This window comes from Macaca fascicularis, chromosome X (genome assembly GCF_037993035.2).
Source record: "Macaca fascicularis isolate 582-1 chromosome X, T2T-MFA8v1.1".
NCBI classification, from domain to species: domain Eukaryota; kingdom Metazoa; phylum Chordata; class Mammalia; order Primates; family Cercopithecidae; genus Macaca; species Macaca fascicularis.
In genome coordinates, this window is record NC_088395.1 from 52,253,522 (window position 1) to 52,269,524 (window position 16,003).

Here is a 16,003-nt window from a genome sequence, read left to right on the forward strand (position 1 = left end):
AGAGAAAGGGAACCTGACCAGGTGAGCACTCTGATCACCCAATTCCACCAACTTGTTGCCCAGATAGAGTTTGCAGGCTGCAGCACAGGGGAGCTGAACAGGACAGAGCCTGGCGGACAGTCTGAGTGAAGGAGACAGAGTTGAGAGCTCAAGAGGTCCATAGGACCAGAATTTGCCGGGAGTAATGGAGAGGAGACAGCTGCACAGAGAGGCAGCTCTGGAGACCCTTCAGAGCTAGCCTGTCTGGATGCAGTGTATGAGAAAGGGGGGAGTGGTGATCGATGACTCCCAGTTTCTGGAGTGAGTGGTTGTGTGGATAATGGTGCCATTTACTGAGATTGTGAAGATGGGTGGGGCGGGGGGATGTGTGAGCGTATGGGAGGAGTGAGTATACCAAGTGACCAGTTTTGGACAGGTGAACCATGAAGAGCCCTTGAGACATCCAAGTGGAGATGCCACGTGGGTGGGTGAATGTATGTACTTGGACCTCAAAAGTGAAGTTCAGACTGGGGTTGTAGATTTTTGGAGTGATTAGCACGTAGCACTTTCTGAAGGCTTTTGTTTGTAGGGTGTGTTTCTCTCCCGCAGAGGACATGTTACAGGGGAAGGGCTAAAGAGACACAGGCAGATGACAGGAGAGATTGATATACAACAGCTGGAGAAAGCCACAGAGACAGGCAGAATGGATACCAGTCAGCGGAGAGTAAAAGCTGCGGTCCTAGCAATACCTTCCATTCATACACAGGGGTTCTGGTGAGGCTGACATAAAAACAAATATAAAAATCTACTACAAATTTTACAAACAGTCCAGGTTCGACTGCAGATGAGACCACAGCATTTTCTGCCTCAAAAGACATCCGAGCGGAGATGTCACATAGGAGGGCGAATGTACTATGCACTTGGACCTCAAAAGTGAAGTTTGAACTGGGCTTGTAGATTGTGGAGTAATTAGTCAGACACACAGGTGTCCGATTGTCCTGACGGATACCAGGAGGGTCTCAGCGGCAGCGTGATTGTATCACTGATAAGGAAGAGGCCTGACAATCTAAGCAGAGAGTGGACCCGGTGGAGCAATTCTCATACCTGGATGGACCCACGTAGAGCCGCAGAGGCGGGGGGCGGGGAGGGGAGGAGGTGGGGCTCTGTCTCCCTGTGTCCTGAATGCAGAGCATGAGCTTAGGCCTTCTACAGCACAAACCTTGCTTCTTTGGGACAGATGTTGGGGTGGGAGAGGTCTGTCACTCAAACGGAGGTGCCTCAGTCCCCAGGCCAGCAGGAGCAGGAGGTGGGCTTTGGAGTCCGGAAGATCCAGGCCCAAATTTTGCATTTTCTGTTTCCTGGGTCTGTGGTCTAGTTCATGCAATGTGTCTGTGCCTCAGCTTCCTGATCTGTCAAATGGGGGTGCTGACATCCACCTCCCAGCACTGTGGTGAGAGGAAGAAAAGCCCCAGCACAGATCCCTCTGTGACATACAAGCTGCATAAAGGGTAGCTGAGGAAGCAGATGTTCCCAGGACGTCTGGGGGCCAGAGAGTTGGCTAGTGGAGAAGCACACAAAGCGAAGTGCCATCCTCTGGCCATGTCCGTTTCGTAGCCCCGCAGGTTGAGGATTTCCACTTGTTGCAGTTTAGAGACCCAGCTTATTAATTGTGAGACCTCGCTAATTGTGACCTAAGGCGTCGTGCCGGGGAAACGGGGCATAGTGTATCCCAGACCAGGCTGGAGGAGTTTGGGTGAAAGGGCAGGGCAGGACAGAGAAGCGTTGTGCAAAAGTGGGGGGATTGAGAAGAGATGATTGGGTGGGTCGAGCTGCACTGCAGGGTATGAGTGTGCGCGCCCGCAGTAGGAGGAGGAGGAGGAGAGGTGAAGCGGGTCTGGCGGGAAGAGCGCCCCCACCCTACCTTCGACCCCACCGCCCACCCACCCGCGGAATCGCATGCGCACTGGAGACCTGGAGGAAAGGGCTTTTGTTGGGAAAGCGGGCGGGCTGGAGGGGTCCGCGCATGCGCAGGCTACCCAGCCGCGGGGGGTGCACGGAGAAAAGGGGCGGGGTGGTCCGGGCTGCTGTGCTGGCAGCAGTAGGCGAGGGCGCGGCTGCGGGGTTCCTGGTGCTGAGGACGGACGCCATTGGAGCCCCAGAGAAGGTAAGGATCCAGCCCCAGACAGGACCCGGAGAGGGCGAGTGGAACCCGACACGCTGCGCCCTCCCTCCGCCTCCGGATCTGAACAAAGCCCAAGCACTCAGAACCGGAACCCCATTAGACCCAAGGTCTAGATAGGAGCCCCCATCACCGTCAGACCCAGGCGCCCCGATCTGAGCCCTACTGAAACCGGAGCCCAGGATCCTCACCCCTTTAGCGGACCCCTGTGCTGCGAGCTGAGCTCCCTTGGAGCGGAGGCCCCACCCCCACCCCAATCACTCCTAGATTACTCGAACCGAGCTGACCGCTTGCCCCCTTCCTGGAGTGCCCAGTCCTCGCGTTTGAGATCTCCAGCGCTCCGATTGGAGCCTCACCTAGGTCTGAGGCCCCCACTCCATCCGCCTCTAGTGCTCTAGTCTGAGCCCCACCTAGGCCCCCCGCCCGGACCTAGCCAAAAGGTCCCTGGGATTCTGTTTGGCAGAGCTTGCCGCTTGCCGCTGTCCCCGTTGTCTGAGCTCTCCCATCTGCTCCCCCGTCATCCCGGTCCCCTTCTCTGGCCCTTAAATCCAAACCCTTTGTTTCTCTCTTCCCCAATGCATCCCCTTCGGGACTCTTCGGACCCCAGCCCTCCAGAACAGCCCCTCTTCAAATCTAGCCGCTGGGATGGCGAGTCTGCCCATCCTAAACTCCGCTTTCGGTGCGGCGCCTCCTGCGACCTCCTCTGTCCCTTTCCTTGGGCTCTGTCCCTGACCAGGTCTACCCCATCAGAAAGCCAAACCGTCTTCCCCCCACCTCCCCCCCTGCCCCCTACTGCCTAATATTGCCTAGTAACCTGATGATTGTCGCCCCTCACCTCCCGGGAGATCCCGCCTCCCATTGGATCCCGCCCCCTCCCCCTGCAGCTGCTTCACTCTCCCTCTCAGGCTGAGCTCTCATCTCCCTGGGACCCGCAGCATGGCTGAGGGAAGCTTCAGCGTGCAATCGGAAAGCTACAGTGTTGAAGACATGGATGAGGGTAGCGACGAAGTCCGGGAGGAAGAGATGGTTGAAGGCAACGACTATGAAGAATTCGGTGCGTTTGGTGGCTACGGCACCCTCACCAGCTTTGACATCCATATCCTCAGAGCCTTCGGAAGCTTGGGTCCCGGCCTTCGCATCTTATCGGTGAGGCCACCTGCTGGCCTGGGCCTTTCCCTTGTGAATGGGGGAGGGAGGAGGGGGGAGCAAGGAGGGTTGTGTGGGAAAGGACTGCCCAGCTTCCCCAAATCTTTCCTCCCCTGCTCGGAAGAAGAGGATTTGGGAAGGTCTTGGGATGTTCAGGGCTGACTGCTGGGAAGAGGCTGGCCAGCACAGGCAAGCTAACACAAGTGTGTCGTCGAGTGACCTGCCTTCCCCAACCCCTCTCTCTGGCCTTGCAGAATGAGCCCTGGGAACTGGAAAACCCTGTGCTGGCCCAGACCCTGGTGGAGGCATTGCAACTGGATCCGGACACACTTGCCAATGAGACCGCCGCCCGTGCTGCCAATGTAGCCCGCGCCGCCGCCTCCAACCGTGCGGCTCGGGCCGCTGCCGCCGCTGCCCGTACCGCCTTCACTCAGGTGGTCGCTAGCCACCGGGTGGCCACGCCGCAGGTCTCAGGAGAGGATACCCAGCCCACGACCTACGCCGCCGAGGCTCAGGGACCCACCCCTGAGCCACCCCTTGCTTCTCCGCAGACCTCCCAGATGTTAGTCACCAGTGAGATGGCTGCCCCCGGGGCCCCAGTAACCTCCACAAAGTCCCAGACAGGCTCCCCGGCCCAGGAGGCTGCTACCGAGGGCCCTAGTAGCGCCTGTGCTTTCTCTCAGGCTCCGTGTGCCAGGGAGGTGGACACCACCCGGCCCAGCACAGCCTTCCTGGGTCAGAATGATGTCTTTGATTTCACTCAGCCGGCGGGGGTCAGTGGCATGGCCTTCCCACGCCCCAAGAGACCTGCCCCAGCCCAAGAGGCTGCCACGGAGGGCTCCAGTGCTGCCTCCGGTGTGCCCCAGACTGGACCTGGCAGAGAGGTGGCAGCCACCCGGCCCAAGACCACCAAGTCAGGGAAGGCGCTGGCCAAGACTCGGTGGGTGGAGCCTCAGAACGTTGTGGCAGCAGCTGCTGCCAAGGCCAAGATGGCCACGAGCATCCCTGAGCCGGAGGGCGCAGCTGCTGCCACTGCTCAGCACAGTGCTGAGCCCTGGGCCAGGATGGGAGGCAAGAGGACCAAGAAGGTGAGATCCCCCTGCCCCCTGCCACCTCCACACCCCCTTGCTCCTGTCCTTTCCTTCTCCTCCCTTTCCTGCTCCTCTCCTCCCTCTCCTCTCCCCCTTCTTCCTCTCCTCTCCTCTTTCCTCTCCTTCTCTCCTCACCTCCCCTCTCCTCCCCTCCTCTCCTCTCAGCTAGTCCATGTTTCTCCAACACAAGTTTGCTGAGCATGTTTTCACTCCACGTAGTCCCTACCCTCAGGACTGGTGGGAGAAGAGGCTGGCTCAGTGCCTGGCACTTAGTAAGCATGCAGCACATGCCAGCCGCTGCTGGTACTGCTCTCATTTCCAAGAGCCTGCTACGGGTGAGGTGCGTGCGGGGCGCTTTGGCACGGGGAGCCTGGTAGCCCTGGGTCTCTCCTCTCTCCAATGATACAGTCCAAGCACCTGGATGATGAGTATGAGAGCAGCGAGGAGGAGAGAGAGCCTCCTGCGGTCCCACCCACCTGGAGAGCATCACAGCCCTCATTGACGGTGCGGGCTCAGTTGGCCCCTCGGCGCCCGGTGGCCCCGAGGTCCCAGATACCCTCAAGGCACGTACTGTGCCTGCCGCCCCGCAACGTGACGCTTCTGCAAGAGAGGGTAAGAAGCCCACCCTCCCCCATCTCCCTCCTCTCCTCCCTTGTGGGCCATGTCTCTGCCCTCACCCATGCCTTGACCTCCCCGCGTGTTCCTCCTTCTCCAGGCAAATAAGTTGGTAAAATACCTGATGATTAAGGACTACAAGAAGATCCCCATCAAGCGTGCAGGTAGGCAGCCTGTGCCCCCTTCGCCATCCCCTAGTCTGTGGGCATCCCTTTGCTTGGGTGCTGCGGCTGGTCCCCTCCGTCGCCACAGGACGGGCTCCTGGCTGCACCACCCTCGGCAGGGTTGACCAAGGGGCTACAGCTCTATGACCCCTGCTCAGCCCAGGTGCTTTCTCCAACTCTTCCCCCTCCTGCAGACATGCTGAAGGATGTCATCAGAGAATATGATGAACATTTCCCTGAGATCATTGAACGAGCAACGTACACCCTGGAAAAGGTGGGTGCGGGATGGGAGTAGCTCTGTGGAGGAAGAGCGGGCATAGGGTGGGGCGACCCTGCAGCCCCTCAAGGCCCAGTCTCTGGAGCCATCTCTAACCTCTCCGACTCTGAGCTTCCACTGCACTGGCGGTTTGACTCGTGCTTCCTGCCCTTGGCTTCTCTCTCTCATGCTCTCTGAGTGTCTCGCCATCTTGCGAGGTGGGTCTCATGGCCTCTGCCAGCGTCAGCTCCCACAGCGAAGGTCCTCCGTGTGCTGTCTTCTTCCGCCCTCGCTCACGAGTTTGGATTCCTTGCTGAGGAGCAGTTCTAACAGGGAATCACTATCTGCCGGCAGGTTGCCCAGCATGGGGTTTGGATCTCACACTCTGTTTTCTCCCCCATGTAGAAGTTTGGGATCCACCTGAAGGAGATCGACAAGGAAGAACACCTGTATATTCTTGTCTGCACACGGGACTCCTCAGCTCGCCTCCTTGGAAAGTAAGAAAGGGAAAGCGGGTTGTGGCCTTCCTCGGTGGTGTCCCTTCCCTGCCCACACCCCTTCAGTGAAGCAGGAAGACGGGGCTTGAGTGCGGTGCACGGCTCCCACACACGGTGAGGGCTGCCTGGTGACTGCTGGATGAAAGGAATGATAGCCTGGGGTGAGGCCTTGCTGCCGTCAGGTCTCCCCAAGCTGCTGCCGGGCTTTACCCCCAAAGCTTCGGAGGAAAGTGGCTTGCCTCTTCCTCCTGCCTGCCTGGCCTGGACCCGGCAGAGCTGGCCTACGGGAGAGCTTCCTCTTCAGTGTAGGTCCCGATGTGGAAGGAGCAGGAAAGGTCTGGAGCCATCTCTGGACACACGTTTGCCATTTGCAGAGCTTCGGCTCCCTGCCTCGCCCTGTCCTCTGCGGAACCCTGTCAGGGAAGTGTTAGTACCCATGTTATAGAGGAGGTGATTAAGTCTCAGGCGGAGGTGCGAATGGTCTGCCAGCAGCTAGTGAACTGTGCCTGTCCTGGGAAGAGTTCCCCTCAAGCTGGGAAACCTGAGAGAGGCTAGTTGGGAGAGCCTGGTGGTGTCTCTCAGGCAAATAGCTGCTACACAGGATTTCTCTTTCTACACCTTTAGAACCAAGGACACTCCCAGGCTGAGTCTCCTCTTGGTGATTCTGGGCGTCATCTTCATGAATGGCAACCGTGCCAGCGAGGGTGAGTGGCTGGACCTGCAACTGGGGGGCTGCCCATAGTCTCATCTTCTGGGTGCCAAACTCTCGTACCTCCTCTCCCCTCGCAGCTGTCCTCTGGGAGGCACTACGCAAGATGGGACTGCGCCCTGGGTATGATTGGCCTCTCCAGCTCCTCCCCTCGGTGCTATCCTCTGGCCAAAGAGGTCCCGGGATTGCAATAGCCTGGTGGTCTGGCGCAAGGGTGTGGGGCGCCCTGGGCTCGGTAGAGAGCAAAGGGTCTCACCGGGGCGGACGGGGAAGCAGTGCCGGACGCTGCTCGGTCCCCTCTCTGCTCTGTGGCCCCAGATGACATCTAAGAGAGACAGTCAGAGTCAGGAGCTCCATCAAATCCCTACCCGGGGCATCCCTGACCAACAGTCCTCTGGCCTCTGCTCCATGCCCAGGCCTCCACGGCGACTCCCCGTGGGCTGGGAAGTCATAGTCATGCTAGGGAGGGCCCTTGCCACCGCCTCTGCTCATGGATTCCTTTCCTTGCCCTCAGGGTGAGGCACCCATTCCTCGGCGATCTGAGGAAGCTCATCACAGATGACTTTGTGAAGCAGAAGTAAGTATCACCTGAGCTAACTGCGACTCTCACTCGAGCATCCCTTGTGTGCTGGTCTGGCTGAGAAAGCAGTTCCCTATCCCACATCTTCAACTGGAGGGATGGGTGCCTCTGGCCTGGGAGTGAGTGGCAGTGGGGGTATGCGAGCGTGTGGGGAGCCGAAGGTCAGGGGGGTCTTGGGAAAAGGGAGCGCACGTCACCTGAGAACACGGTGTGGGGTGTGATAACGGCCACCGTCTCCTTGAGCACCTGCCCTGTAGACTGACACGAGAGTTCCCCCTGGTTTACACCTAAGGAACCTGGAGCTCAGAGAGGGGACGCCTCTGAGCGTGGCTCCCAGCTGGTAAGGGCCTCAGCCCGACTCTCCTGATTTTCAGGCCAGGGCCCACCCTCTCCCCGTCCCTGGAGGACTTGCCAACGCACAGGCGCGCATGCACACCAACAAAGGGTCAGGACTTGAGGAGGATGCCTGGAGCATGCTTCTCCTGGCTGACTGTTTCTTCCTTTCCAGTCGTTTCCTCTGGTGGGCCTCTCCAGGGCTCCGCCGGGGTGTGGCCAAGACCCTCAAGGTGGGGTGTGCTCAGAGCAGGCGGCCTGAAGAATGGCTCCTCTGTTTACAACACACCCAACAGGAAGCTGGGGCCATGGTGATGAGGGGCACAAACTTGTGGCCTCCCTACAGACAAATGCCCTACATGTGGCCCCCCTGCACCTCCGCATGGCTTCCGGGGAGGACCAATGGCAAAAGGCTTTGAAGGCCTCACTTTTGCAGGCAGAAGTCCTGGGAGTGGGTTTGGGAATGAGTGAAGGGCTGGAGGGGCAGGGCAGTCCTCTTCCAGGAGCTGAGCTGCAGCATCGGGTTGAGGAGGGGCCCCCTGGAACCCATCCGTTCAGCAACAGGTCTGCTTGGCTAGAAGCAAAGTTCACTTTCCTCTCATGCCAAGGTACCTGGAATACAAGAAGATCCCTAACAGCAACCCACCTGAGTATGAATTCCTCTGGGGCCTGCGAGCCCGCCATGAGACCAGCAAGATGAGGGTCCTGAGATTCATCGCCCAGGTAAGGGAGAGCCTCTGTCGGGTGCCCGGCACCGGGGGTGGTGCTCTCCATACCTTGCTTGTTTCTTGGTCGAGGCCTCCTTCCCATTACCCCATATTCCAGTGAGGGTACCGAACACTCACAGAGGCACCTGAACACCCTACGCAAGGTCACAGATGGGGTAAAATCCCAGGTCTGGCACAGGATAGTAGGAGCCCCTGATCCCTGTGGTCCTGATTTTGCCGTCATTGCGCAAAGCACACGGGATGGGGTGAGGCGGGCCGTGGGTGCTCAGCCACTGTGGGGTAGCTCTGTGTCTATGCTTGCCCTTTTCCTCCACAGAATCAGAACCGAGACCCCCGGGAATGGAAGGCTCATTTCTTGGAGGCTGTGGATGATGCTTTCAAGACAATGGATGTGGATATGGCCGAGGAACATGCCAGGGCCCAGATGAGGGCCCAGATGAATATCGGGGACGAAGCTCTGATTGGACGGTGGAGCTGGGATGACATACAAGTCGAGCTCCTGACCTGGGATGAGGACGGAGATTTTGGCGACGCCTGGGCCAGGATCCCCTTTGCTTTCTGGGCCAGATACCATCAGTACATTCTGAATAGCAACCGTGCCAACAGGAGGGCCACGTGGAGAGCTGGTGTCAGCAGTGGCACCAATGGAGGGGCCAGCACCAGCGTCCTAGATGGCCCTAGCACCAGCTCCACCATCCGGACCAGAAATGCCGCCAGAGCTGGCGCCAGCTTCTTCTCCTGGATCCAGTAAGAGTTTCAGCAGAGAAATGAGACTCTGCAGGAGGGCTGCGGAGGGGGGTGAGATGTCAGAGGGAGGGCCGGGATGGGGGCGTTGCGGGCAACGGCAACAGCATGGACGGACACTTATTTTGTTACGTATATCCCTCCGTGGTTCGCATGTGTCCATGGATGTTGTCACTTTGGTTTCTTGTGCTTTTACAGGCACCGTTGACGAACTGCAGCGATCTTACTGGCCAAGCCAGAGTGCCTCCTCTCAGATTCCTTCTCGACACAGCACCCTAGGCAGCTTCTTCCTGTCAGTCAGAGGTGGCATGCAAGATGAAGCTCTCTTTGCTCTTCCTGCTTTCATTTTGTGCTTTTCCTTGCGCTTTCATGTTTTGGGTATCAGTGTTACATTAAAGTTGCAAAATTAATTTGGACGTTTCTTCCTTTACCTGCACACCCGGTGCTATACCTGGCCGTGCTTGGGCTTGTAGCAAGGAAACTTCTTCAGGCTCTCTGGGATAGGTGGGCCCCACCTCTGCCAAAAAGACCCACAGGGACAGGTGGGATGCTGGGAGGTGCAGAGGTTGGTTACACTTGAGTGTGCGACCAGGAGTTTGGAGAGGCCCCAGTGCTCACGGTTATGTGATTTTCTAGAAGCCTTCCTTGCTCAGCAGCCCCAGGGACATGGCAAGGGGGGCGGCCAGAGCAGGGGTTGGGTGGAAGACTGCAGCTTGGTGCCACTGCCCCTCCCGCCGAGGGACAGGGTCCAAGGCTCTCACCAGGATCCACCTCCCACACCCCCTCCTTGGAGACGATGTTCTGGAACCCTTGGCTCATCATCCACACAGTTCAGGACCCCGTCCTCGGTACCGAGTCTGACAGACAATGAGGTGGGCCCCGCAGTGATGTTCGCAGCCCTCCAGTGGGTAGAAGGAGGGGCCGTGATTGCTGAGGGAGCAGGATGTAATAAAAACAACGCACGGTGCACACGTACACAGCCCCTTGCCGGTGATGGAACGCCGGCCTGTTTGGGGCTTCACAGCCCTTCTCCCCCAGCAGCAGGGCTCTCCCAGTGAGGACACCACCAGGCCTACCTAGATCCTGGTGTGTTCAAGGGCTGGGTGACGTCTGGAGGGGTCTGAGGTAGGGCTGCACATGCTTCAGGTACAAGACAGTGAGGGCAGAGACAGTTTGGTCTCCTGGGAAGGGCTCAGTGGCAGGCAGGGACAGTGTCCAGGGCTTTCTGGAGTTCCCCGGTAGTGTCCAGGGCTTGGGAGGACAGAGCCCTAGATAAGGAGGGAAAACATAGCAGTGGAAGGCTCCCTGCCTCCCACTCCCCACCCAGCCCCAGCTTCTGTTTCCCCAGGAGGGGCTGCCATCTCCACCATGGCCAGATCCTGACCCAGACCGGGCTGCCTAATTTGGGAGGCCCAGTGGAAAATGAAAACATGAGTCTCCTTGTCAAAAACTATGAAGGATTTCAAAACAGCAACAGCAGAGCATGGAGCCACATAGGGAGCCCTGGTGAGCGTTGGACTGCATTGGTTGCACACCCCAGAAGCTGTCCGTCAGAAAGGCTTTGGGTGGGTCTCCATATTGGCTGTCGCTGTGATTTCTGCTTCTCTGGTGCTTGGGTCCATGCTTGGCAACACTGACATTCTGGGACTCTGACAGAAATCCAGTCCCAAAGCTTTACTGGAACACACACACACACACACACACACACACACACACACACACACACACACACACACACACACACACACACACAATGGAGTCCCCTTCCCTTTATGTCTCCTGGTCTGTGGTCTGGGCTGTGGAAGAGATTAGGGATGCCTGGGACACCACCCCTGGCATCATAAATTTAATGCTATTTGTCCAGGACCTCCCCAGACACCCTTGTGCACATAGCGGGCACATGCCTGTCCTTGGATCAGGGTGGGGGTCGTCACCATAAGCCACAGGAGTGAGTTTGAGCACTGTGTGTGGAAGGCACTTGAGATACGAAAGCTCCACCGGAAAGGAACAAGAAGCAGCCCTCAGAGGCAGGGTGCTGGCCAGGTCACGGCCTCCTCAGGCCTCCAGGCTTGCTGGACACTCCCCCTTTCACGTCACCTTGCAGCGGTGGGGCCTCACCAGGGACCCACTCCCCCTACCCTGTAGGGGCAGCGCTGAGGGCACCTGGGAAGAGAGGAGGAGAGCAGGGAGGCAGGAGCACCTTGGTGGGAAATGGGGGTGGACTGGACTGCGCGTCCTGCAGGAGGGTCAGACCGGCCACCCTGGAGATGGCCACCACCTCACTCACATGGCAAACAGGAGACCCAGGCAGGCTTCCCTCCTGCCCCCAGCCTGGGACCTTCTGTAGACCCCACACCGCAAAGGCCCACAGTCCATGTCAGCAAGTGTTTTCTGAGGCCCTGCTGTGGCAGTGGACAGCACTCACAACCTTCTCCCAGCCAGGCCTGCTTCTTCTGATCGCTCCTGTCCCACGCCTGGCGATAGACGAGCATTGGTGCATTCGCTCATTTCCAGTTATTGATATCATGCATAAAGTTGTTCTGAATATTCATGTACAATTTCTTGTCTGGACCTATGTTTCCATTTCTCGGGCAAGCCCAAGAGGTGGGGGCAGTAAGGCCATTTCATGGTCTCAGCCAACTGAGGCTCCGAGAGGGAAGACGCTCTCCCCAAGTCACACAGCCAGGAAGTGGCAGAGCACAGACTTGAACCTGGGACCCTCTGAGGTCGGGGTGCGTGCACTGGGCCCTGCTGTGGGCCGCTCCTGCCATCCAGAGGCTCGCAGTGTCCTGGGGGTGATAAACCCACCTGCTGGGCACTCTCTCCTGACACCCACCCTCCCGCCCATGTGCACATACCGCTCCCCATCTCCCTTCATTGCGCATGATCGCCACCCCTCACGGCTTCCCTGAACGACAGGTTCCACCCTAGGTTTCTGAGGCCTGCCACTGCCCTCCCAGCCTCCTGAGACATCAGGTTGGGTGTTTTCCTTCCTGGGCATCCACCCTGCTGCTCCTCTTTGTTTTCGTCGTCATCAGGCCCTGGGCCAAGGGCGTTTTGCCCACTACCTCATGACACCCTCAAAGATCGTCTGAGCTACTACTGTGCATTTGAGGAAACAGACTCAGAGAAGGGAGGTGACTTGCCTGAGATCTCTGACCCAGCTTTGCCGCTGCCTCCACTAGTGACCTTGGCCCAGCCTCTTCTCTTGACCAGTTGCATATCGTTTGGTGTGGCATGTGAAGAACCATTCACATGGTTGGCACATTGATTATGATTTGTCATCTTAATACTGAATTATAAGAGTGCTTTTTTGCGTGCAAACTTTTCCATTGTCGGGTAGTATATATTGCAAACATTGCCACAATGAATGGTTTGCTTTTTCATTTCTCTAATGATGAAAAGCCAGATTTCTAAATTTGATGAAATTCACTTAACGTGTTTTTGCGTGGCTATTGCTTTCTGTGTCATAGCTAGAAGAGTCCTTCGCCTACAGCAAGTTTTTCAAGGCTTTATCCTGAATTCTCTTCCAGAGGTCTTATGCTTTAGCTTTTGTGTTGACATTTAGGATCTTCACAAACTTCAGAGGTTCGAAATCATACCGATTATCTTTTCTGACCACAATGGAATGAAACTAGAAAGCAATACCAGAAGGAGAATTGAAAATGTCACAAATAGGTGGAAATTACAACACTCTCTTCAATAACCAATGGGTCAAAGAACAGACCACAAGGAAATTAGAAAGCATCTTGAGACACATGAAAATGAAAACACCACATACCACAACTAAGGAGATGCAGGGAAAGCATAGTGTTAAGAGGGAAGTTTATTGTGGTAAATGCTTACAGTGAAAAAGAAGACAGACCTCAAATCAACAGCCTGTCTTTATGTTTCGAGAACTAGAAAAGGAAGAACAACGTAAACCCAAAGTTAGCAGAAGGAAGGAAGTAATAAAGATTAGAGCACAAATAAAGGAAATGGAGAATAGACAAATAATAGGGGAAAAAAAAAAACAGTGAAACTAAGAGCTGGTGTCTCTGAAAAGGTCAACATAGGTTAAGCAGATTAAGAGGAAAACAGAAGGGTCAAATAACTAAACTCAGAACGACGGAGGGGCATTACAATTGATACTACAGAAACAAAAAAGATTATAAAGAGAAGACCAGGAACAACTCTACCCCAACAAATTTGATACTCTAGAAGAAATAGATAAATTCTGAGAAACATACACGCTGCCAAGACTGACTCCTGAAGAAGTAAAAAATCTCAGCAGATCTCGACAACTCGTAAGGAGACTTAACCAGTATTCATCAACCTCCCAACATAGAAAACCCCAGGACTAGATGGCTTCAGTGGAGAATTCTACTAAACATTTAAAGAAGAATTAGGACCAGAAACATACGGACACACACACACACACACACACCCACACACACTTCCCAAAAGAATGTTTATGCATACATATTCAACAAAAGCCTAGCACACCGAGTTCGACAGCACATGAAAGGCCCATGACCACGTGGGATTTATTCGTGGAATGCAAGGAAGTTTCGATCAATGAAAATCAACTAATTTAGCGTACGGTATCAACAAAATGAAGGACAAAACCACATGATCGGCTCAATTGATGCACTAAAAGCATCTGACAAAAGTCAGCTCCCTTCGTGACAAAAACACTCAAACTCCTTGGAACAGAAGGAAACAACCTCAGCGTTACAAAAGTCCTATATAAAATACTCACTGTGAACACTGTACTAGATGCCGAAAGAGTGAAAGCTTTTCCTCCAAGATCAGGAGCAAAGCAGAGATGCCCGCTTTTGCTACTTCTTCTCAACATAGTCCCGGAAGTTCGGAGGGCAATTAGGCAAGAAAATGAAATAAAAAAGGCATCCTTTTTATTTCACTTCATTTTATCTTTAGAAAAGGCATCCTTTTAATTTCCTGTTTTCTAAATAACCCGTAGCTCAAGGAAAACATCACCAATGAAATCACAAAGTATTTTGAACCTGATGAAAACTTATGGGATATATTTTAATTGTCTAGATTGCATGAGAAAGAAAGACACAACATTTGCATCTTTCCCAACCATGCTGAGCAACAGATTAAACCTGAAGAAAGCAGAAGAAATGAAATAACAATAAAAGTACAAATCAGTTAAAGATAAAACAACACAGCCAGAGGTGGTTTTTTGTAAAGATGATGTGATTAAGACATGCCTTGTGTGGGCCTGAACAAAAAGGAGAGAAATAATGAAGCAACCAGTGTCTGGAGTGGCTAAGAAAACATCACTATGGGCAACGAAGATATTAAAGAGATCATTATTCAAAATCATGAACAGCTTTATGCCCACAAATGTGATACTTTGGATAACAAAATGACAGAAAACAGACTAAACATCTGAATTGTCCTACAAATTCTAAACGGGCGGAATCTGAAGGAAACAACAGCAGCAGCCACAAGAACCTACAGACTCTGATGCCGCCACCGATTAATTCTACAAAACATTTGTGAAGGAAAGAATGTCAATCTTACCTTCTTGCCAGGTAACATAAAAAAGGGGAAATGCTTCCCATCCCATTTTATGAGGCAAAAACCTTAAAGGGCATGGTAAGAAATGAAATGCACAGGCCTATCTTTCACATAAGCACAGAAGAAGAAATCTTGGATAAAGCATTAGCAAAACAAATCAGTTAAATCTCCAAAAATGAAAACGTATCACAAACAAGTCGAGTATTCTAGAAATGAAGCGGTTCAGCGCTTGAAAAATCTATCTCTCAGAAGTAATGTGTGAAAGAGAAAAAATAGGATATTCCCTACAGATGCAGGAAGGGTATTTCATGGGTTTGATTTTTTAAAATGACCACGCACTTATGATAAAACCTCTTAGCCAACTGCAAATAAAAGGAAACGCTCTTGATTCAGTTGGAATATTTTTTAAAAGCCTCCGAAAACAACGATACTTACTGGTGACATGTTGACAGCTTTCCCTCTGAGATCAGGGAAAAATAAATAAATAAATAAATAAATAAATAAATAAATAAATAAAGACAAACCGCTACATCCACTGTCACCACTTACAGTGCCATGAAGGAAGAAAAAGTAATCAAAGCAGTCCTGCAAGCACAGCCTTAAATGCATAAGCATGTCAACCAAAGGACATCCTTGTGAACGTGCACCACAATAATAACACTAACACTCCAGCGCTGGAAACTACTGAAGAGTCCATTAGAAATAAAAGGCACGAATAAATTGTGGCATTGTCATACAATTCAAAATACTGCGCAGGAAGGCAAAGAAACGAAATTCAGCTACACAGCACGACAGAAGTCAATAGTAAGGAGAAAAACCTTACTGAAAAACCAAGAGAAACCCAGATTATAAAATATGTACTGTAAAATATGTACTGTACCGATTCTACGTACGTGTAATGCGTTCACAAACAGGCGGGATTATCTTCAAGTGTTAAAAGTCACAAGAGTGGTTAGATTGGCCGAGGTGGAAGACAAGAGTGACTGGCATGAGAGTGCTTTTGAGCTGCCAGCAATACAGTACACCATTTCTTAACCCAGATCGTAGGGGATCAGATGTCCCTGTGGAACCATTTACTGAGCGGTACCTTCATTTTTCATGCAACTCCATTTTTGTATTATATTCCACTACAATGTACATAAAGATATTTAAATGAATACAATCCCAGGAATGTCCATAAACAATGGATTCTTCAGCGAGTTGTATATTCTCTGACCACAATGCCACAATGGGATCTAGAAATCAATAACAAAAGATCATTACAAACCCCCATATGTGTTTGTAAATTAAGAAACATCCTCCTTAGTAACCCATGGCTCTAAGAAAAACTAACGTTGAAATGAGAAAATGTTTTGAGCTTACTAACGAAGCAAACTCCAGAGGTCTTTGCCTGCCAATATTACTAAGTCTCCTCTCTAGGGAAGTTTAGATTACACAGGAAGACTCTCCTGCG

The 16,003-nt window shown here is 53.5% G+C and overlaps 1 protein-coding gene, 1 long non-coding RNA gene and 1 other non-coding gene across 8 annotated transcripts in view; 2 read left to right on the top strand and 1 right to left on the bottom strand.

The window, feature by feature from the left end:
• The first annotated feature begins 2,047 nt into the window (after positions 1-2,047).
• On the top strand, positions 2,048-9,431 carry LOC135964336 (melanoma-associated antigen D4). 6 transcript variants are annotated; one of them, XM_065538632.1, is made up of 14 exons: positions 2,048-2,143; positions 2,766-2,837; positions 3,064-3,304; positions 3,559-4,392; positions 4,804-5,007; positions 5,111-5,174; positions 5,369-5,448; positions 5,836-5,927; positions 6,552-6,631; positions 6,717-6,759; positions 7,151-7,213; positions 8,158-8,272; positions 8,594-9,024; positions 9,220-9,431. In XM_065538632.1, the coding sequence occupies exons 3-14, from the start codon at positions 3,095-3,097 to the stop codon at positions 9,227-9,229; spliced, it is 2,226 nt and encodes a 741-aa protein (XP_065394704.1). In that variant the 5' UTR covers positions 2,048-2,143; positions 2,766-2,837; positions 3,064-3,094; the 3' UTR covers positions 9,230-9,431. The 6 variants fall into 6 exon arrangements, 5 of the variants coding, with proteins under 5 accessions (XP_065394704.1, XP_065394703.1, XP_065394705.1 ...); XR_012429875.1 differs by lacking the exon at positions 2,766-2,837 and having other exon boundaries at positions 7,591-8,272; XM_065538631.1 differs by lacking the exon at positions 2,766-2,837 and having other exon boundaries at positions 3,004-3,304.
• LOC135969360 (small nucleolar RNA SNORA11) lies at positions 7,785-7,912 on the top strand. The gene has a single exon (XR_010584550.1). It is a non-coding gene; the product is annotated as a small nucleolar RNA SNORA11 (small nucleolar RNA).
• A 3,398-nt stretch (positions 9,432-12,829) lies between the features above and the next one.
• The window catches only part of LOC107128468 (uncharacterized), a 77,337-nt gene continuing 74,163 nt past the window's right edge, over positions 12,830-16,003 (bottom strand). Inside the window, exon 4 of the long non-coding RNA XR_001487728.4 lies at positions 12,830-15,785. This is a non-coding gene — a long non-coding RNA (uncharacterized lncRNA). The remainder of the gene's footprint in view (positions 15,786-16,003) is intronic.

Excerpts from the sequence above, each read along its gene's own strand:
- LOC135964336 (XM_065538632.1), top strand. The coding sequence starts at position 3,095 with ATGGCTGAGGGAAGCTTCAGCGTGCAATCGGAAAGCTACAGTGTTGAA. Across the intron at positions 3,305-3,558 it reads CCGGCCTTCGCATCTTATCG|AATGAGCCCTGGGAACTGGA; the intron begins GTGAGGCCACCT and ends CTGGCCTTGCAG. Across the intron at positions 8,273-8,593 it reads TCCTGAGATTCATCGCCCAG|AATCAGAACCGAGACCCCCG; the intron begins GTAAGGGAGAGC and ends TTTCCTCCACAG.